The 23,049-nt window shown below is 42.0% G+C and overlaps 1 protein-coding gene across 1 annotated transcript; it reads left to right on the forward strand.

Annotated features, from left to right (window-relative positions):
• The first annotated feature begins 353 nt into the window (after positions 1–353).
• Positions 354–22,810, forward strand: LOC122129418 (NACHT, LRR and PYD domains-containing protein 12-like). Its single transcript, XM_042704335.1, has 10 exons — positions 354–857; positions 1,063–2,860; positions 6,109–6,279; positions 6,391–6,561; positions 9,545–9,715; positions 11,941–12,111; positions 16,097–16,270; positions 17,713–17,759; positions 20,298–20,856; positions 22,243–22,810. Exons 1-10 carry the CDS (start codon positions 554–556, stop codon positions 22,808–22,810), a joined length of 4,134 nt encoding a protein of 1,377 aa, XP_042560269.1. The 5' UTR covers positions 354–553.
• The last annotated feature ends 239 nt before the right edge of the window (positions 22,811–23,049 follow it).

A 23,049-nucleotide genomic window follows, 5' to 3' on the forward strand; every position in this document is an offset into this window, starting at 1 on the left:
AACAGACTCGAATCTACATATTTCAGCTCTCCAACGGTAGCCATGTTTGTTGAAAACTAATTCACCCCAAAAGCTCTTTGGTGACGTGGTTGATTACGTTACGGTTGATCATCTGTCCATCGTCGTATAAAGCCCGCCCTGACAATTTGATTGGTCTATCTATCTCCTCACAGATTTTTGTGAGGAGATAGTTTCTCCCCAACGGAGCGAAACCAGACCGAACTTCCCGACCTAAAATGTTGTGGGCGGGGCTAAGTTCGTCTGGCATCCAGGCTAGGTGTAAGGTGTTCTTCCATATAAATGAATGTTGTAATTTTTTGTGTGATTTATCTGTCACTGCAGTGTTCTGAGGAATGTTCTGACCCAGGATCAGTCCAGTTGTGGAGTGTGTGAGCAGCTACTGAGGGACCCAGTCATCACCACCTGTGGACACAGTTTCTGCAGGCAGTGCATCAGCAGCTACTGGAGCCAGTCTGGTCCATCAGGAGACTACAGCTGTCCCCAGTGCAGAAAGAGATCCAGAGCACAACCCTTTCTAAACCCTGACATAACCATGGCACAACCTCTGATATACCCACATACAACCATGACACAACCTCCTGTATATCCCCCTACAGCCATGGCACAATCTTCTCTCCACCAACACAGAGAAATTGCACAGCTTCATCTCAAGCCATCATCAACCATGGCACAAGTTCCTCCATATCCACACCCAGACTCAGGGCAGGACCCTCTATACCCACACTTACACATGGCACAGATTTCTCCACAGCCTCCTTTGGATGAGCACATAGTCATGGAAGGAAGCAAACATCTCCAAACTGAGCATGGTCCTGTCAAAAGGGCCAAACTACCAGGTAAGTCTTGAACTATTTCTTTCAGAACTGCTTCCAAGGGTTCCTGAATGAAAAGAAACACCATTTAGTTAAGAATCAAAATGATGGTGACCTTTTGAAGTCCATTGTTCTCTGTTACTCTTCTTGAACTATGGATTAGAGAGACGATAACAAATTAGTATGATGCTGATCTGTTTTGTTTGTTTGTTTGTTTAATGCCAAACAGAGGATGTCCTGAACAGAGCACTGGTGAATCATAAAGCCAGTATGAAGAGGAGGTTTGAACGCATATCTGAAGGTGTCATAAGATCAGAGACTCAAACACTCCTGAACAAGATCTACACAAAGCTCTTCATCACAGAGGGAGAGAGTGAAGGGGTGAATAATGAACATGAAGTTTGGCAGGTAGAGTCAGCATCCAGATCACAAACGACAGAAGACACAGCAATCAACTGCAATGACATCTTCAAGCCCTTACCTGGACAGCAGAGACCCATCAGAACTGCCATGACCAAGGGCATTGCTGGCATTGGAAAAACCGTCTCAGTGCAGAAGTTCATCCTTGATTGGGCAGAGGAGAAAGCTAACCAGGATGTAGATTTCATGTTAATACTTCCGTTCCGTGAGCTGAATTTGGTCAAATATGATCAGTACAGCCTTCACAGGCTCCTGCTGGACTTCCACCCTGAGCTTAGGGAGCTACAGGATGGTGAATATAAAGACCGCCATATTTTGTTCATCTTTGATGGTCTGGATGAGAGTCGACTTCCGCTGAATTTCCACGAGAACCAGAAGTTGTCTGATGTGACACAAACATCATCAGTGGATGTGTTGATGACGAGCCTCATTCAGGGATCTTTGCTTCCCTCAGCTCTCATCTGGATAACCTCCCGACCAGCAGCAGCCAGTCAGATCCCTTCTCAGTGCATCGATCAGGTGACAGAAGTACGAGGGTTCAATGATCCACAGAAGGAAGAGTACTTCAGGAAGAAGATCAGTGACCAGAATCAAGCCAACAGAATCATCTCACACATTAAGGCATCCAAGAGCCTCCTCATCATGTGCCACATGCCAGTCTTCTGTTGGATCTCAGCCACTGTCCTTCAGCATTTACTGGAACAGGATGATGGGAAGGAAGCCCCCAACACTCTGACTGAGATGTTTATACACTTCCTGCTCATACAGACCACCAGGAAGAACCAGAAGTATCAAGAGGAAAATGATCGAGATAAACAGAGGCTCCTGGAATCACATAAAGATGTCATACTGAAACTGGCACAGCTGGCCTTCAAGCATCTGCAGAATGGCAATCTCATGTTCTATGAGGAAGACCTGAAAGAGTGTGGCATTGATGTGAGTGATGCCTCAGTGTACTCTGGCATGTGCACTGAGATCTTCAGGGAGGAATGTGTGATTCACCACAAGAAGGTCTTCTGCTTTGTGCATCTGAGCATCCAGGAGTTTCTGGCAGCCATGTTTGTGTTTCACTCCTACATTTCAGAACATTTTGAGATACTGAAATCATTCATCAGTAAAAAGCACAAAGACCTGCAAAACCTTCCCTTGCATGTTCTGTTGAAGGGAGCAATAGACAAAGCTTTGGACAGCAAGAATGGACACTTGGACCTTTTCCTCCGCTTCCTTGTAGGCATCTCAGTGGAGAGCAATCAGGCCCTTTTACAAGGTCTGCTGTCAAACACACACAGCAGCTCAGAGAGCATCAGGAAAACTTGTCAGTACATCAAGATTCTCAAGAGAAAGGATCTGTCTCCTGAAAGATGCATCAATCTTTCCCATTGCTTGTTTGAAATGAATGATCATTCCCAACATAGAAAAGTTCAGACATATCTGAAATCTTCAGATGGCTTCTCAGATAGATTGACAGTGGCCCAATGTTCAGCACTGGCCCACATGCTTATGATGTCTGAAGAAGTGCTGGATGAGTTTGACTTGACGAAATACAACACATCAGAGGAGGGATGGAGGAGACTAATGCCAGTTGTGAGAAACTGCAGAAAGGCCCGGTGAGTTACCAATTACATCCCATATGGAAATAATAAAGTAGGGGTGGGCGATATGACCAAAATCTTCTATCACGGTATTTGTAATTTTATATCACGGTTACGGTATATATCACGGTTTATTATACGTAGGGTGACCAGATTTGGGTTTTTGAAAAAGAGGACACTTCAGCGGTGGCGAAATGTGTCCACAGACATTTATATTTATTGACCCTTAAGAACACTAAGGTGCAGAAACAATACTGCCTCAATAGGCTATTGGCCTAAGCAATAGTGGCCAGTATCCATTGAATCTTTAAATAGTAAAATAAAAGCAAAGTGTATGTAAAAAAGAAAAAGGCAAAATCTTTCTGTGGCATTTAGTCCAGTGCTTATGTTTCAGTGGTTCTTTAATGTACTTTCAGAAGATAACTCAAGTGTTAAAACTTTCTTTTCAATGTGTGTCCATATGTTAACGCAATAATGATGAGATATTTTCTTTATATGGCCACATATTAAAATAAAAAAATTAAGAAGTTGGCCATTACACATAGACATAGAAGCTCCATTGACCGCCTCAGCCCGTTGCTGCGACGTGCTAACGTGATGACGAGGTGATGACTGGTCTGTAAACAGACGCAATTAAATGATGGAGCTGCAGTTTTTCTGGATAAAAAGCACTATAGATAGCGTTTATATTTCTCAACCGATTTCAATAAATCGTTTTTATATTCAAGGGTTTATGATCTACGTGGAGTACCAAAAAAAGTTTTGTCTCCATATTACTTGGAATCTCGTTGGTTTGGCCGTAATCGCCGTTGACATACATACATGTATATGATAATCGCTGCTAGACGCTCACTGTTCTTGTGCTCTCACAGCTCATTCACTTTGAAATACTGAAAAATAAATGCCTACACTAGACACTTTTCAGTCCATATTTTTCAGTATATTGAATCTTGCCCAACAGTCGAGGATTACTCAACAAGTAGGCATGACAGTCCTTGCAGGTTATGTGCTTAAAAATTGTACTGGGTATCGTATTATACGGCTCTTCAGAATGTTCAAAAAAAGTTCTGTTGATTTGAATGGGCCACCCCAACGTTCGCAGGTCTGTAATTTCTTTATTTTCACTGCTGCGAAAATGTAATGACCGCTGACCATCTTTCATATCATTCCGCAAGTAGTCCGGTCATTTAACGTAACGGGAAGTAATGGGTTGCTACGCAACACCTGAAACTTTAGAGTTCTATTTTATTTCTCAGCAGAAATCACAAAACGGCTACAAAATCGTTAAAGAGGTATTTTTGGAGGAATGTCTATTGTTTTGGCGAGTTACTGTATAATAAGAGGGATGAAGTATAGTTCGGAGGTCATTATCTAAAAATAAATCGATTGGATTTCAAAATAAGAGTATACCGCGGTTGAAACGGTATGGCCAAATCTCTCCCGGTAGACACATTTCTACCGTTGCACGGTATATACCGTCATACCGCCCAGCCCTATAATAAAGGTATGAGAAATCAGCTTAAACCAATGCTTACACCACCTAATGTGAAAGCAATCTCTACAGAAATGATTTGCCGTTTTTGTTTTCAGAGATTGTGAAAAAATCTTAAAATATATGTTCATAGTTGTGTTACAGTGCCTCCACTTTCAATGTATTTTCTACTTGTAGTCAACTAGCTGTAACACTATTAGGTTTTTCTTCATATTTGAGCTGATATTTGGCACATGGCTTAAACTTCTCTGGCACTGATTAAAACCAATGCTTACACCACCTTATGTGAGAGCAACCTCTACAGATTATTATTTTTCTGACAGTGTAATATTTTTAATTGTTAATAGTTTTGTTAGAGCGCATCAACTTACAAACTATGTCCTACTTGTATAGTCAGCTAGCTGTAACACTAAGAACGGACAAATGGTTTAAAAATAATTGAAATCCATCTGATAATTTCAGATAAAGAAATGTTCTTTGTTTTAAGCCCTGTTGGCATCATCATAGCAAATTACTGTACTGACACCCGATAGATTATTTAGATGTGGTTCAGCAAATCTGGTATTGGACTTACAATAGGGTCATTCCACGCCAAACGTGACAATTTAAGGAAAATTCCCCACTCGACCATCTCAGATTTGGCTGAAAATATTCAAGGTTGTTCATACACTTCTTAATAGGTATAGTCCAAAATATTAGCTCTCTACTCCCAATAGTTTTGTCACAAAAAGATGTTTTAGGGGGGAGGGGGTGCCAATACTTAAGACGCTTTTTGAGCAGCGTTTTCTGAAGAGCCATTTTCAAATTGCTATTACTAGAAAAGTATTTAAGCTAGCTCCTTCAAACTTTCTAGGCCTAAAATATGATACCATTACTTGAATAATATGGACTTCCAAGGGTGTGGCTTGGGTACATCATAGTATTCAGGGTGCTTGAATTTGCTCGAAAATTGTACACTATGCTCTGTCGCAGCATCTTTGAAGGCCTGTAGAAAGTGATATTACACACAGACCTTCATATGTATGCTCTGTATATTGTAAAAAAAACTGTCCCTATGTGATGAATGGTCTGGAAGATATTAAAGCTTACAAATGGATGAAAACACATTTTGTGCAATGTTTGGCATGCTATAGCAAAAAAATGCCAGCATTTATCAACATAAAACTAAATGTTTTGGAAAGATAAGATATTTGTTCTTAACATATCAAAAATTTGTGATGGTGTTCTGCCTCATTTTCTCAAAATATTTTTTTTAAATTATGGGATTTTTGTACACGCCCAGCATTCAATGGCCTATGGAAGCATATTCAAATGGTAGCAAAAGGTACGTTTTTTTCAGCCAAATCTGAGACGGCCGAGTGGGAGCCATTGTCCCGTTTGGCGTGGAATGACCCAATAACAAGCTATTTCTGCTCTTCCAGCATTTATTGCTGTACTAGTTGTCAGCATGACCAGAATTGAATCATATGTTGTAAATGTAATACAATTTATATATATTTGTCTTACGTCAAATTTCTTTAAAAATCTCTCATCTTCTCACCCTACTGTTATTTATCTTGTGAAAAAAATAACATTTAAAAAAAAAGAAAAAGAAAACATTTCAAGGAATTAGATCTGCTGCAGCAGAATCGCTATTTGGTACCATAAGTGTGAAAAATACAGCTATGTATAAAAGTGCATACAATATGTATACATGTATGTATTTAAAGTATACTTTTGAAAATTACCTAATAATCTCCTACACGCACTGGTTTATGATTTATAATTGTAGACTTGCTGGCTGCAAACTAACAGAGAGGTCCTGTGAGATTGTGGCCTCAGCTCTGCAGTCTGCAAACTCACCCTTAAGACAGCTGGACCTCAGTCAGAATGACCTCCAACAGTCAGGAGAAAAGCTGCTCTCTACTCTTCAGAGTCCAAGCTGCAAACTGGAGACACTGAGGTAAGTAATATTGAAGACTGTGTTAACAGATGCATGTATGTATTCAATGTATACTTTTGAAAATCACCTAATAATCTCCTACACATACTGGCTTGTGATTTATAATTGTAGACTTGCTAGCTGCAAACTAACAGAGAGGTCCTGTGAGATTGTGGCCTCAGCTCTGCAGTCTGCAAACTCCCCCTTCCGAGAGCTGGACCTCAGTCAGAATGACCTGCAGCAGACATTGGAAAAGCTGCTCTCTACTCTTCAGAGTCCAAACTGCAAACTGGAGACACTGAGGTAATTAATATTGAAGACTGTGTTAACAGACGCATACATGTATGTATTCAATGCAGTGGTGTTTCTACATTAGGGGCACGTGGGGCACTGCCCCACCAGATCCAGATGGCGCTGTTGTGCAGAAAGCTCAATACATCTGTGTTTTGTGGCAAAATATATTTTATTTAATTTTATATGCAAAGTAGTGTGAATAAACTTGACTCACAAGCATTATAGTCCTGTTTTGGAGTAATTTGATTCAAGTGTGTTTCTGTCTGTGTGCTTGCTCTGTGAAATGCTGCTCTCCGCTGTCCCTCTCTGATCTGTGGGGCAACGGCGCAAGCTTAAGACTGTTGCCATGGAAACACCAATGAGCGTAAACCACACAGGCCAAAGTTAACATTGGGAGATGGGGCACTTTCAGATGTGCCCCACGAAATCTGCCTAGCAACTCGACTCGAATATTACGAAAACCGCGAGAACTATACCCCGTGACCAAGGGAAAAAAAACCCATACAGTCAGATCAGACAGATCAATGCCAGTTACGGTACTGCTAGTTAACTATTGCTAGTTTTCGACTATTTTGGAAGTGTTTAATTCATACAATGAATAATGTAGACTATTTGTTGAGGGTGCAATTTAGTACATTGTGGTTGGAAGAAAATTAGAAATCAAACGTTTGGGGCCACACAGACCAGACGACTTGATCCTGCTGCAGCCTGGTGAGAAAGCGACTTGAACTTTCAAGACGGAGTGGTTTGATAGAAAGACATGGCTAACTGCTAGCACATCAAAATGAGCACTGTTCTGTTTCCCATGCCTTCTTTTTGGAAATGCTACTAATGCAGACTCAGTTTGGACAACGGGTAGATTCAAAGACCTGAAGCATCTAGCAGAAAGAACAGTGAAACACGAAAGCAGTAAAACCCATATCAATTGCGCCCTGCAATTGGGACTATTGGGGCGGGTCAACATCATGGCACAGCTAGATAGTGCATATCAGCGGAACATTTTAGAGCACAACAAACATACCAAGGAGAATTGTTATGTACTGGGGAGGCTGATATCATGCCTAAAGCTCTGTGGGAAGTGCGAACTGGGCCTGTGTGGTCACGACGAGTCAGCCGACTCACTAAACCCAGGCATTTTTAGGGCGACAGCTGAAAAGACACTACGATTCGGAGCCTTTGTTCAAGGGCACCTCTAGCACCATTCAGAACGAACTCCTGGATTGCATGTATGAGGTCTACAGGTGTGAGGTGGCCAAACAATTGCAGGAAACCCAGTTTGTAGCTGTGCAGGCGGATGAGACCACTGATGCCTCATGCAAATCCCAAATGGTCATAGTCTTGAGATACATGGTGGACAACAGCGTCACAGAGCGTTTCTTGAGTTCATTGAAGTGAAGGATAACTTTCTACTGCTATCAAACATGCCCTTGAGCCACTGGGACTGACTGACAAACTCGTAGCCCAAACCTATGATGGTGCAGAGGTTATGCGTGGCAGTGTAGGCAGCGAGCAAATACTTATGAAGGAAAGCTACTCAAATGCAATATTTTTGCATTGCTACGCACACCAGCTAAACCTAACTGCAGCAAGTATGTGCATCCAGGATCAGTGAGGTGAAAGGGGTTCTTTGCTGATCTGGCTGGTTTTGCAACCTTCTTCTACACCTCACTGAAAAGAACGGCTGCTCTAGCAGAGACATCAGACAAGCGGATCCTGCGGCCACCCGGCACACGATGGAATTTTAAAAGCAGGACTGTGAATGTGGTATGGGAAACTCGGGAAGATATACTGGAGTGTCTGGATAACATTCGCACTCAACAAGGTGTCCATCAGCGAGGCTGAGGCTCTAGAGTTCTTTACCAAAGTTATGCCAGAAGTTGATGTTTTGAATGGCATACTACAGAAAAGAGAGAGAATTTGTGCAGTGCAGTGGAGAATTTCAAAGTGCATGTGAAAGAAATCAGAGAGAGAGCAGATGAGATTGGTAACCAAGCCAGTGAGGGACCGGGCACAGCAAAGGGCAGGAAAACGAATATGCCTGCCGTGATGAAGGAGGCCTGTGATACCATGATTGCGCAAGTGGAGGACCGGTTTTCCAAAAGTGACCATCTTATTGCCGCTCAGCTGGTGGACTGCTCACTGTTTGTGAAGGCATTGCCGGAGGCCCAACTCGCCTGTGCTATCAAGCTCTGGCCCACAGCTCTTATGAACGAGGGGAAGCTGCAAACTGAGCTGGCTCTTCTATACGGACACACTGAGCTGCACACAGGAAAATCAGCACTGTTGCTGTTCCAGGCCATTCATGAAAACAACCTGCAAGAGCCCTTGTCTGAAACTCTGCTCAGCATCATCATCACAACCCCAATGACGTCTGTGGAGTCTGAGAGGAACTTTTCAACGTTGAAAAGGATTAAGACATTCACAAGAAACACAATGGGACAGAAGAGACTGAACGCCCTCTCCATGCTTTCCATTGAAAACCCGTTCATTCATGGACTAGTGGATTTTAACAGCAAAGTCATCGAGAGGTTTGCTCAAGCAAAGAACCGCCGCGCCAACTTCCTTTTTAAGTTGGTAGATCAAAACCCCAAGACATCGTCTTTTTACAAAGTTTTGTTTAATAAATTATGCAAGTTATTTGAGCTATGTGTCTGCCTAATCTTTTTAGTTTGTTGCAATCATTTTACTTTAATGCTGTATTATAAGCAACATCTTTGTGTCGCGCTGAGCGCTAAAGCATGTGAAATGTATTTGAAATAGGATTTCTGCTCCCTGCTGGCACTCAAAATGCAGCCCGTAGTATATCTTACTGGTCTATATAGGCCTACTGCTTATAATAATCAGCTACCTCTATTTTTGTGACGGTGACATGACGTCATACAAAATTGCCTGACCAGAAATTTCAGGCTAAAATCGCCACTGAATCAATGTATACTTTTGAAAATCACCTAATAATCTCCTACACATACTGGCTCGTGATTTATAATTGTAGACTTGCTGGCTGCAAACTAACAGAGAGGTCCTGGGAGATTGTGGCCTCAGCTCTGCAGTCTGCAAACTCACCCTTAAGACAGCTGGACCTCAGTCAGAATGACCTGCAGCAGTCAGGAGAAAATCTGTCCTCCGCTCTACAGAGACCAAACTGCAAACTGGAGACACTGAGGTCAGTAATTTTGTAAACCGTGTTAACAGACGCATACTGTTAACTGTAGACTGTGTTAACCAGACAAAAGCAACATCAATATTTTACTCTAGGCAGAATTAGCTCTCTGTTTGTGATAGTCTGTTACACAATTTTATGTTTTTGCAGACTTGCTGGCTGTGAACTGACTGGAAGGTTTTTGGCCTTGACTCTTCAGGGGGCAAACCCCCACCTGAGAAACCTGGACATCAGTGACAGTGAGCTTCAGGACTGTGAAGGAGAACTGCTCCATCAACCACTGAATCAAGACTGTAAAGTCAGGTCTGTGTATTTAGAGAAATGCTGTTGGGCAGATACTGTTGGACTGAGAACCCATGTCTTCACGCATTTCCTTCTTTACTAGTATTTATTTTTTGGAAATTGAAGAGGTGTAGAGGACATGTTTCTTACAGCCGCTTCCTCCTCCCTGTAGACTTATCAGCTGTAGACTCAAGGACAGCTCCTGTGCGGTGGTGGCGATAGTCTTGCAGTTTTGTGTTTCTCGACTGAGTGACTTGGACATGAGTGGCTGTGATCTGGAAACATCTGAAGAGAAGCTGCTCTCTTGTCTTGAAAACCCCAACTGCCAACTGGAGACACTGAAGTTAGTAAAACTGTTCACAGAGGCCTTATCTACAAAATCATATTTTTGCCATAGAAAAAGCTCAAAGCTTAAGAATCAGAAGAAGGCGTTATCTACATAATCACATTTCTAAGGTGCTGTGTGCATACGTGCTTGTGCGTGTGTGTGTGTGTGTGTGTGTGTGTGTGTGTGTGTATATATATATATATATATATATATATATATACACATAAAAAGCATTGAATCCACACTGAACTGAAGACAACCAGACAATAGCAACATCAATGTTTTACTGTAGGCTGAATTAGCTCTCTGTTTGTGATAGTCTGTTACACAATTTTATGTTTTTGCAGACTTGCTGACTGTAAACTAACTGGACGGTTTTTGGCCTTGACTCTTCAGGGGGCAAACCCCCACCTGAGAAAGCTGGACATCAGTGACAGTGAGCTTCAGGACTGTGAAGGAGAACTGTTCCATCAAACACTGAATCAAGACTGTAAAGTCAGGTCTGTGTATTTATAGAAATGCTGTTGGGCAGATACTGTTGGACTGAGAACCCATGTCTTCACGCATTTCCTTCTTTACTAGTATTTATTTTTTGGAAATTGAAGAGGTGTAGAGGACATGTTTCTTACAGCCGCTTCCTCCCCCCTGTAGACTCATCTGCTGTAGACTCAAGCACAGCTCCTGTGTGATTGTGGCGTCAGTCTTGCAGTTTTGTGTTTCTCAACTGAGTGACTTGGACATGAGTGGCTGTGATCTGCAAACATCAGTAGAGAAGCTGCTCTCTTGTCTTGGAAACCCCAACTGCCAACTGGAGACACTGAAGTTAGTAAAACTGTTCACAGAGGCCTAAAAGTCATATTTTTGCCATAGAAAAAGCTCAAAAGGGCGTTATTTACATAATCATATTTCTTAGGTGTTGTGTGCATACGTGCTTGTGCATGTGTGTGTGTGTGTATACACACACACACACATGTCCAGAGGAGCTGGAAGATGGAATAAAGCCGGCTGTACGAGTTTGTAGATAATCCCTAGTCTTGGAAACCCTAACTGCCAACTGGAGACACTGAAGTCAGTACAACTGTTCACAGAGGCCTATATAATCACCTTTCTTAGGTGTTGTGTGCGTGCGTGCTTATGCGTGTGTATATATACTGTGTATATATATATATAAAGCATTGAATCCACACTGAACTGAAGACACAAAAATACATTTTGAAGGAGGCTGTACGAGTTTGCAAAGCTTAATTCCATCTCCTCTGTGGTGGTAAACTAACAGAGTGGTCTGCTGTATATCCTCTCACACTGGCATTGATGCATACTATTTCCTTTCCTTCATCTCACTCTGGATGATAAAATTATGTGTAAGGACACAAGTGTTTTCCTACAACAAGACAGTGACCATGACAGTGACGGAGCATTGCTCCGAATTGGGCAAGACATATTTATAAAGGAAGTAGTCAAGCTGTAAAGCTACAAAGTTTGTAATGTCTGCATATGGAGGATTCAGGGATGAAAACAAATTCCAAGCACAGATTTATTATGTCAATCTGAAATCATTATTTTTGAATTGACCAATGTCTTTACTACTCTCTGTCTCTTTACCGCTCACACTATGCAGACTTCCTGATTGTAAGATAACAGAAGAATCCTGTAAGGCTGTAGCCTCTGCTCTGCAGTCATCGGTGTCCCTGACAGAACTGGACCTCACAAACAATTACCTGAATGATTCTGGTATTCAGCTTCTCTCTGCAGGACTAAGTAGCCCTCACTGTAAACTACAGACATTAAGGTTGGTGTTTGACTTTCAGTCTAGTACCTAGTCAGAGGGCGGGCCCTGGGCCTCGGCCACCAGGGGGGCCTTTTTTTTAATTTTTTTAAGAATTAAAATAAATCACTGGTCACTGCAAACGAATGACAATTTATAATAAGCATGAAAACACGATTCTTTTATTTTATGTATCAGCCTAAAATGTATATTAAATCCATCATGGAACACGTCACGTGTCAGGTCACGTGACGTTTCTGTCACGAAAAATTTGTCGTGTGGTAGCGTGTGTGGTCGCAAAGTTAAGCCTGAAACGATGTCTAAGTGGCAGTGAGAATAGAAAGAGGAAAAGGGAGGATAAAAAGTTTAGGGAGAAATGACCTAAGGTAGCACAATATTTCCAATCAAGGAATTTGTCCGTGGAAGTGGAAGACATTTCTGATAATGTTTCAAGTTCATCTGATAATGTTTAAGTGCTGCTGAGCCAAGTTTAGCTAATGCTAGCAGCAGCAGACAAACAGCTACTACAGCACCAACTAGCTCTGCCTGCCTTGCTTCTACAAACGGTGAGCCATCATGTACCACAGCTGCCCATATCTGGGACACTGTCACCTGCACTGACCACTGAGACTGCCATGGTCATCATCACTGCTCAAGCACAGCTGGATGATAACGAGAGCAGTGATGTCAACAATGGGCCTCATTCTCGAACGCAGTTAAGAACACTTACGAAGTTTCCGGGACAAATCTGGCATTCATGAAAGTTTTCTCATCTGGGATTCGTTCATAACTTAGACCAGAATTTATGAACACTAACATGTTACAATAATTTGTGAGAAATCGTTGGTGATAGCGTTCACATGAATTCTACAGACATCCTCAGATTTAAATAATAATAATAAATACTAAAATATATGTATCATTAACAATAACGTTTTACATTTATAGTCATGATTCTACGAGGCATCGTGATGTCCTCAAATAAATAAAAGCACTAAACCAACACTGCAAATGTAAGTAAATAAATAAATAAGCACTGAACTCAATCGCGTGGATATATCCATAGTGGAATAGAATGGACAAATCTACATTCTGCTACAGTACCTCAACCTCTACACCGGTGAAGTTAGGTATGCGTTTACTCGGCCGGTGCTTGCTTTCCGTTTGACATTGTTTTGATCAGTCTGAAGTTGCTTTTGCGTTGTCTGTGGATTGTGCACACGTCTTCAGTCTTCAGTTGCATGCCCTTATAAGGAGCTGGCGGAGCGTTTTCTGTATGAAAATTCAGGTGCACGAGAACGCACGTTCAATTTAAGATTCAATGCACAGCTACGGACACTTTGGCGGTTTAAGAACACATTTCCAGGCGATCATGAATCCGGCGAAGATCTTTGCTTAGGTTGGTCTTTTGAAGGCCGTAAGAAGATATTTGGAGGTTGGAGGGGATTGGTGCTTTGGTGGGGTGGATTGGAACAAAATTGTTCTTTGCCCAGGGCCTCCAATTTACTAAAACTGCCCCTGTATCTAGTATTACTCCTGATTAGAGACTTTGATGCATTTGCTAGATTAGTTTGCTGTCCATGAATTGTTCACACTTCTGTCTATACAAAACCATCTGCATTTTGGAGAAAGAGACAGAACACTCCTGGCACCTATCAATGTCTCCTGGTACACTACGTAGTTGTAATGATGTAATGAAGGTTTAACACAGATTCTCAAATGCTTAGGTGTAGATGTTCAGTAAATGGATTCAGTGTGTTCTCAAAGTGATATTTCTACAGGCGATAATTATAATTACTTTGACCCATGGTATGGATTGACAATCAGTGTAGGTCAGAATTGTTTTGGACTTGTATACCACACTTTTGCACTTGTATAATCGCTGCCTATCGAGAGCCAGCCAGAAAACATGTAATCAGTTTTCATTATGTGTTTTCATTTATTACTGTAAGAACGTGTGTAGTGTTTAAGTGCAACTGATACAAAGTGTCCCATTTGTATTGTTTGTAGTAAAAGTCTGTTAACCCGTAATGAAAATTTCTCACAGAGGTTCCCCAAGGAGGCCAAGATATGTTAGTAATTTTATACCACAGGAATGGAGACCTCAGTCAGGCAATGGTAGAAAATTCAGGAACAATGAGGCACATCAAGGGAGAGAGAGCATGGCTTCACGTAAAGATTCACCAGCTTCTTTAACTATACAGGGAACAAACATGACTTAAACAAACCTTTCAACTGATCAAATACTTCATCACAGAGCTCAGATCACGTGGGCCACCCTGGGTCCAGACTCAGGACTTAGAGAGACCCTATGACCTTCAAGACATAACCAGAACACCCCAGTCCTTATCACTGAGAAACACAGAGGCACACAGATATAAATGGCACATTCAGGAACACACAGATATCTGTTCAACCTACTTCTAATTCTAAGAAACATAAAGGCATCTGAGTAGAATAATAAGACATTAATAAGACCTTAGTTTTGAATGGAATCTCTGTAAACTTTTCATTCTTCAACCTCTTGGAATTAATCATCACCTAGTTTTTAAAAGCTGTCTGCAGGGATTAAAGTATTCCGTCACCATGCCGGATTTCCGGCGTGCGGCGTTTGGCTGCGAAAAAAAATCTTATATCAAAAAAAAAAAAAAAAAACACGTCTCGATATCACCACCATCACTTTCGAGTTTATGAGTTCGTCTGCCAATGAAATGAAAGGAGCACAACTCTCCCGCTCTCAAATTAACATTATTAGCCAATCAGAAGTAGATTGGGGCGGGTCTTGGGAAAATGTGCTTCAGACTTTTCTCTATCGATCTGCCTAGCGTAGCTGCCCGAGTAGAGAGACATCACACCAAAAGAGAGTAGGATGGAAAGTAAGTTCATGAAAATAAATGGCGCTGGGCATGGATAGAAGAGATGGGAAGGGAAGGACAGTAAGCCTTTTGGTAGCTGGTGTAAGAAGTTAAGAGAAGCAGGTGCTTGCTTCTGTACTTTGTGCTCGAGAAAGCTAATATATGCAAATAGCTCTCCAACACACAAAGCCTTTACCGGGAGCAACATCCTCAGCTGATGTACCGGCATCAATAACTGACCGTGTGTGTGACGTGTGTTTCACTAAACTGTCAATATCCAATCAGCGTGCCGCTATTTTAACACACACGGCATAACACCAGAGTTTAAAAGACGTATTTCGGAAAAGCTAAAAAGAAAACGGCATGTTTTCCTTAAATGTCGACGAAGCCACCAACAAGTACATGGACAAAGTCCTGTTTTGTATTTATTTCCCAACATTAGTTACCAGTTCTTGTAACATTTTAATGTTTTGTTTGTTATTTATTTTATTGATATATTTTCTATTAATTTCCTAGTATTTAATTTACGATTATTTCTTTTGATCAAAGTAATTATGGAAATGTTGCAATATAAAACTACATTATTATCTACAGTTCACTGTTGCAACAGTTTAAAAAGTAAATCGCTGTCCTTTTTCATATATCCTCAATTAAATGGTTACAAATCAAATCTTCTTCCACTGACATACCCTTATAACATGTCACCTTGTGATTGTAGGTCATCTTGTAACCTTTCAAGGACAAAGCTTAGCAGCTAAACTTGATATCAAAAGAAATCGTAAATGCTACATGTGTTAGTACCATATTGTAGTGAGGTGGAGTACTATTGCTGACCTTTCTTGGGATTGCAGTTTCAAAAGTCTCACCATAATCTGCAATCATTCATTTCTAAATGTTTGTTTGTTTGTCTTTTTGACCCTGCAAATGTGTCCATGCCACGGGACGATACCCCTGCTCCCACACACAAAAAAAAGTTCAGGCTCAGGATTTTTTTTTGCTTTAACCCCTGTGTCTGAGTCCATTTATGAATGTTGTAAATTAGTAAGTAAATTGTTTTTCAAAAATAAATTTGGGATTTTGTCAGAGAATTTGCAAATGTCTTGCGTAATGCATTCCCTTCTCTAATAATGAGGGGAAATTATCTCTTGTTTCAGACTGTCTGGTTGTCTCATCACACACCAGGGCTGTTCTTTCTTGGCCTCTGCCCTTAAATCAAACCCCTCCTACCTGAAACAGCTGGATCTGAGCTACAATCACCCAGGAGACTCAGGGGTCAGAGAGCTCACAGACAGACTGAATGATCCCAACTGTAAACTAGAAAATTTCAGGTGAGTGCTGGGTGTTTATCTGGGTGTACATACAATTTTAAACAGTTGCCAAGGGCACCAAGGCTCAGGGGGTGTGGAGGGAGATTTTAATGGAGCGGACTCTGGTAGTAAGTGAGCTCCGGGGTTGGGAGTGGAGCTCCTTCTCTGCTGTCTTGATGACTCTGGTGGTCCTAAGCAGTGCTGTTGTCACACCACACTGTCAGCCTGTTTGTTAGCATACTCTCAATAGTGCACCTGTAGAAGTTTGTAAGGATACTGGGTGGCCTCCTCAGTTTCCTGGGAAAGTACAGCTGCTCCTTTTCTTTGTTGATTTGCTGGTCTCTCCTCTATGACTATGTGAGGTCCTCACTGATGTGAACTCCTAGGAGTTTAATGGTGCCGACCTTCTCCAGTGCAGACCGTCTAGGTGAAGTAACTGATGATGTTGGTGCTGATGTCCTCTGTTCCTTCTCCTCTGATCCACATTCATCTCTTTAGTTTTGCTGACATTGAGGGAAAGGTTGGTTGATGGCACCATGTCTCTCAGCTTGACACCTCACTCCTGTACGCTGTCTCATCACCACCAGCGATCAAGCCTTTGACAGTGGTGTCATCAGCAAACCTGATGATGGAGTTGCTCTCATAGGGTAAAAACACAGACACTTCAAAAACGCCTTGGCAAAGCATGGGGCGGGCAAGACAGCCTGGTGCGCCTGTGGAGCGGGGCTGCGTGCGTAACCTGCCTGGGCTGAGTGTGACATTGATAAGCTGTGCGCCTCCTCGGCTTGCGCTGAAAAGTTGAGAATATTTTAACTTTTAAGTGCGCCTAAAAATCGCTAGAAAAACGCGACGCGCGGTGCCTAAAAGGAAACAATGGTGTTGCTAGCGTCTGCTTTTTCAGAAACGCGTCTGGTGTGTTTGTACCCATAGGAGGCAGTGCAGTCATGTGTGAAGAGTGTGTAGAGCAGGGGGCTCAGCACACAACCTTGAGGGCCACAGTGTTCATGATTAGTGTCTGTGAGGAGAGAGGTCCAATGCTGACAGATTGTGTTCTGCTAGTGAGGAAGTCCATGATCCAGCTGCAGAGGGAGGGGAAAGGGCCCAGTATGAATAGTTTGTCTGTTAGTATGGAGGGGATGATGGTGTTGAATACTGAGCTGTAGCTAATGAACCGCATTTGTTTGCTTTGGAGATCCTTGGGTGATCTGATTTGTTGATAGAGAAACTGAAGGGGTTCCAGTGTGTCTGTGTACAGCTATATGACAGCTGTCCTGAAAAAATATCCCAGAAAAAATAGGCAGGCTATGAAATATATTACTATTTTTGTATTGCATGCTTAGTTTTTTTCCCTGTTGATCTAGAAAACTTAAATAGTTTTGCTTGATTAAAATGATACACTGATAACAAATCAGTTCACATGCTAAACTCAGATATTGTATTTTGTTCTCCCTTTCTTTCTTGAGGTATGACCATGGAGGAGAGTGCTGGATTAAACTAGGACTGAGAAAATGTGAGTGATTTTATTTATTTTTCCCTGAAAAAACACATACGCATGTTTGTGTATTAACATAGAAACATTGAGGTGTGTGTGTGTGAATGAAAAAGAGAAAGAGGTTGTGTATGTTTATAGGTTTGGCAGTGCCTGTGATCATGTGTGTGTCATCAGTGTCCCTTCAGTATTGGAGGCTGATCTTTGTTTTCACTTGGTCATTTTCTGATGCCATTTGACTTGTGATAATTCTAAAACATGAACATGAATGTCATCAAGACGACTCCCAGCTCATACAGCTGGTGCTGAGCAACTGCAGTGTCTGGCCCTGAAAGCTGCTGCCAGCTTACTGCCATAAGATTATCATGACATGTGTCATCAGGACAATGAAAGCTGAACAGAATTGATCTCTGACACTTACTGAACCAAGCCTGGCTGTGTTTGGTCTGTGATGCCTACCCTAAGCCTCCTTTTGCAAAAATAACAGCCTCTAGACTCTACCTTGTTATGCAGGTCTGAATCAGATTGAAACGCACCCACACTGTCCACATCAATAGAGAATGGACGAGAAAAGAGCTCAAAAGCTGTTGCGTTTGCTCTGAAATCAGAGAAAAGGTTGTCAAACTCGAGCACTAGGTCTTGACAATGTCCATGTACTTGGAGATGCTTTCCTAAAACAACCTGACTTCTTTGAGGCTGGGGAAATGTGCCAAATTCCCTACATGTAGACACAAAGACAAAAAAGAAACTGTTTATCTTATACAATGTTGACATTCCAACTGTTTTCAGTTTAAATTCATGGAAACACATTGTGTTGCAAAAAGGTTTTAGAAAATATTGATTAGTAGGTAAATATTTCTATTCCTGGTGTTCTATGAATATTGCTCCAAATATCTTTCTCCCAAGACACAGAATTGATCCGTGTCTTTTTTTTCAAAAATTTCAATTGCGTCAAAAACACTACAAATACATACACATTTCTACTCCTTACATCAGACAAATATATCTTCCATCATCACTTGAAATTAATAAAAGCACTGTGTAGGCTGGTAGTAGCCTAGGCCTACGTAGTGTAGGCTAAGCAGTCTACTTCCAGTCTTCTTCCAGGTTTGACTGATGCAAAAGACACATATGCCTAGGACAGACAATCAATAACATTATGCTTAATAAAAAGCCCAATTTATGGTTTTATAATTCCAAAAACACATAGCCTATATAAGTCCCATATTATATAATTAGGCCTCACCTATTGAGAGATGTCTGCTGAGCAACAAGAGTTTTTGCTTGAAGGCTCTGACGTGATCATAAATCTGGCTGGAGTATTGTTGTTGGGCCAAAATTCGGCAGCCTTGCTCTAGACGCTTTCTATAGGCTCTGATGTGTCTCTGAATTCTGGATGAAGGTATTTTGGACCATTCCTCCTTACAAAACATCTCCAGTTCAGATAGGTTTGATGGTTGCCTAGCGTGGACAGCCCACTTCAAGTCATCCCATAGATTTTCAATAATATTCAAGTCTGCGGACTGGGATGGCCATTCCAAAACATTATACTTGTTCCTCTGCAAAAATGTCTTGGTAGTCGTTGGGGGGTCGTTGTCTTGCTAGAACACCCAACTCCAGCGTAACTTCAATTTTGTGACATTATTTTCAAGAATTTGCTGATATTGAGTTGAATCCATGGGACTTTCAACTTTAACAAGATTCCTAGTACCTGCACTAGCCACACAGCCCCGCAGCATGATGGACCCCCACCAAATTTTACTGTGGGCAGCAAGTGTTTTCCTTGGAATGCTGTGTTCTTTTGCCGCCATGCATAACGCCTCTTGTTGTGACTAAATAGCTCAATCTTTGGCTCATCAGTCCGCAGCACTTTGTTCCAAAATGAATCTAGCTTGTTCAAATGTGCTTTTGCATACCTCAAGCGAGCGTGTTTGTGGCGTGTGTGCAGAAAAGGCTTCTTCCGCATCACTCTCCCATACAGCTGTTCTTCGTGCAAGGTGCGCTGAATTGTTGAGCGATGCACAGTGACACCATCTGCAGCAAGATGATCTTGCAGGTCTTTGGAGGTGGTCTGAGGGTTGTCTTTGACCATTCTGACCATCCTTCGCCTTTGCCTCCGATATTTTTCTTGGCCTGCCACTTCTGGCCTTAACAAGAACTGTGCCTGTGGCCCTTCCATTTCTTGATTACATTCCTCACAGTGGAAACTGACAACTGAAACCTCTGGGATAACTTTTTGAAGCCTTCCCCTAAACCACAATGCAGAACAATCTTTGTTTTCAGATCATTTGACAGTTGTTTTGAGGCCCCCAGAGCAGAATCAAAGAGAGGCACAACTTGCAATTGGCTACCCTAAATACCTTTTGTAATGATTGGATGCAACTTTTTATGGAATTGAAGGCTTAACGAGCTAATCAGACTAATTGTGTGTTGCAATTAATCAGTATTGAGTAGTTACAGGTATTCAAACCAACAAAATTATTAGGGTGCCCAAATATACAGTGAATAGTCCCTTTCCTTCCCCCTTATTCTGATGAGTATGTTCTCTCTTGTCTGCAGATGCCTGTGAGCTCACACTGGACCCAAACACAGCACACAGAGAACTCTCTCTCTCTGAGGGGAACAGAAAGGTGACACATGTGAGTGAGAAGAAGCTGTATCCTGACCACCCAGAGAGATTTGACTGCTGGACTCAGGTGCTGTGTAGAGAGGGTCAGTCTGGACGCTGCTACTGGAATGCTGAGTGGAGTAGTGATGTGGCTGATATAGCAGTGGCATATAAAAGCATCCAGAGGAAAGGGGCGAGAAATGACAGCTCGTTTGGATATAATGACAAGTCCTGGAGTCTGGAATGCTCTGGTAACAGTTACTCTGCCAGGCACAATAAGAAGATTACTGCCATACCTGCCCCCTCCTCCCGCTCCAGCAGAGTAGAAGTGTACCTGGACTGGCCAGCAGGCACTCTGTCCTTCTACAGCGTCTCCTCTGACACATTCACCCACCTGCACACGTTCCACTCCACATTCACTGAGCCCCTCTATCCTGGATTTAATGTCTGGCAGTCCTCAGTGTCCCTGTGCCAGAGCACATTACCTCCTAATCCTACAGGAACACACAAGTCTGCAGAAGAGTTCTACACTCCAGTTCAAACACCCCTGTGCTTGGATGGAAAATATTCATAATTTATGTATAATTATTGAGCCTATTACATGTTGATAAACATGTTACTATGGAGACTACGGTTAATTGAGCATCATTGTATTCATAGTTGAACTGTTCAAAATATGCTAGGGAATAAAAGAGGGAAATGGATGTGAATCTCTCTCTGTCTCTGTGTGTGTTAGTTTTACCAGTGTCACACACTCACTTACCAGTCACTCCTTTTATTTTCATTTTATTTTTGTGTCCTGATTGATTTACAAATGACAAACTGCATTTAATCTTTAAAAAGCGTGTGTGTGTTTCTGTGTGTGTCTGTGTTTGTCTGTGTTTGTCCTAACTCTGACTGCTTACTTGTTTTAGTGCCTACCTACCCCACTCATTCTCACACACACACACACACACACACACACATAGACAAAGATAGACTGAGAGACAGACATAGAAACACACACGCTCACTCACACACAGACACACATATATGCACTCAACATCACATCTGTAGTTCTGTATAGAGTCTGATCATATTTAATCTGATTTATATAGAGTCTGATCATATTTAAACTGCTTTAGTATAGAGTCTGATTGTATTTAATCTGGTTTATTGTAGAGTCTGATCATATTTAATCTGCTTTAGTATAGAGTCTGATCATAATCTGATTTCTCAAGAGGAGGTTAACACTCTCTGAGGACTAGAGGTGTATTCCCATTGCATGATGTGTTCAAGTTCACAGAAGCCTTTTCTTTAATCTGTTTTATCAGCCTCTGCTCATAATAAGGGGCGGGGGGCAATAACACAAATGTGTTTTAAGAGACATTTCTGAGGGGGACAAAAAGTAGCATCTGCTGCCAGTGAGGAAATGTATTCATGAGAGAACACATACAAATGTAGTCCAGAAAAACATCAACCAACCACAAGCTGGCTGACACAAAGTGCAGTGAACGAAATGTAGTGTGTTTACGAGTTTAAACATGTTTTATTCTACTGAGTGGTAGAAGTACTGAAATGTCTGACATATCCTTCATTTGTACTAAGCCATCCTGTCCAAAGTAGCCTCCTGACTGGAATTCAGCCACCAACAACACTAATGATCCGTCTCAGCGCTTCTCTCACTACCCCACGACCCACGTTGGGCTGGGGCAAGGCAGTGGATCACACCATCACGAGGGGAGACTGCTTTACTACTGACTGACCTGAGAAATATAGCTGATCAGCCATTATGCACACACACACACACACACACAGTTATTTCTTGTTGTGAATTGTGATCTGATTTGTGGATATCACAACATTGACATAACATCCTATCACCACTAAATGGTAGTAGTGTACTGCATTTCATAGTGACACATATGTTGTCCAAAGTAGCCTCCTTACTGGAATTCAGCCACCAGCATCACTAATGATAAAATCATCCAGAGGAAAGGGTGGGATGGCGGTATGTTTTGGGAATAACAAGTCCTGGACTCTGTATTGCTCTGGTAAAGAATACTCCCTCAGGCACAATGATAAGAAGACTGACATACCTGCCCCCTCCTCCCGCTCCAGCAGAGTAGGAGTGTACCTGGACTGGCCAGCAGGCACTCTGTCCTTCTACAGCATCTCCTCTGACACACTCACCCACCTGCACACGTTCCACTCCACATTCACTGAGCCCCTCTATCCTGGGTTTAGGGTAAGTCAATATAACTCTGCAGTGTCCCTGTGCCCTGTTCTAGTGGTAGGACTAATGCTGGGCCTCTCTGACGGGGACTTGTTGACACCTGCTGTGAACATGTTTGTGGTGATCAGCCATGCTCTGCTATGGCATGGTTGGCATGGTTACAGTATGAGTGAAGTGGGGTGTGTTTCTAGAGGAAAGAAGAAAACTCATGTGAGTCTGCTGTCTGCCTGCGTGTTCAATGAAAAGTAGATTGACTTCATCAGTGTTGATCTGAGTTTTAAGGTGTATGTGAATATGATAATAGACTCATTATCACTGTGAATGTGTGTGCGTGTGTGTAAGATGCCCCCCCCCACACACACCCAAGGCCTGCCAGCCTGAATTAATTACTCATGTATTAACCACAAGGACATCAGCACAGGAAATGACATTGAGCAGCGCATTCACCATAGACATGCTCAGTAGGCCCGACTCGTGAAGGGCACCAG

Source organism: Clupea harengus, unplaced genomic scaffold, assembly GCF_900700415.2.
Source record: "Clupea harengus unplaced genomic scaffold, Ch_v2.0.2, whole genome shotgun sequence".
NCBI classification, from domain to species: Eukaryota; Metazoa; Chordata; class Actinopteri; order Clupeiformes; family Clupeidae; genus Clupea; species Clupea harengus.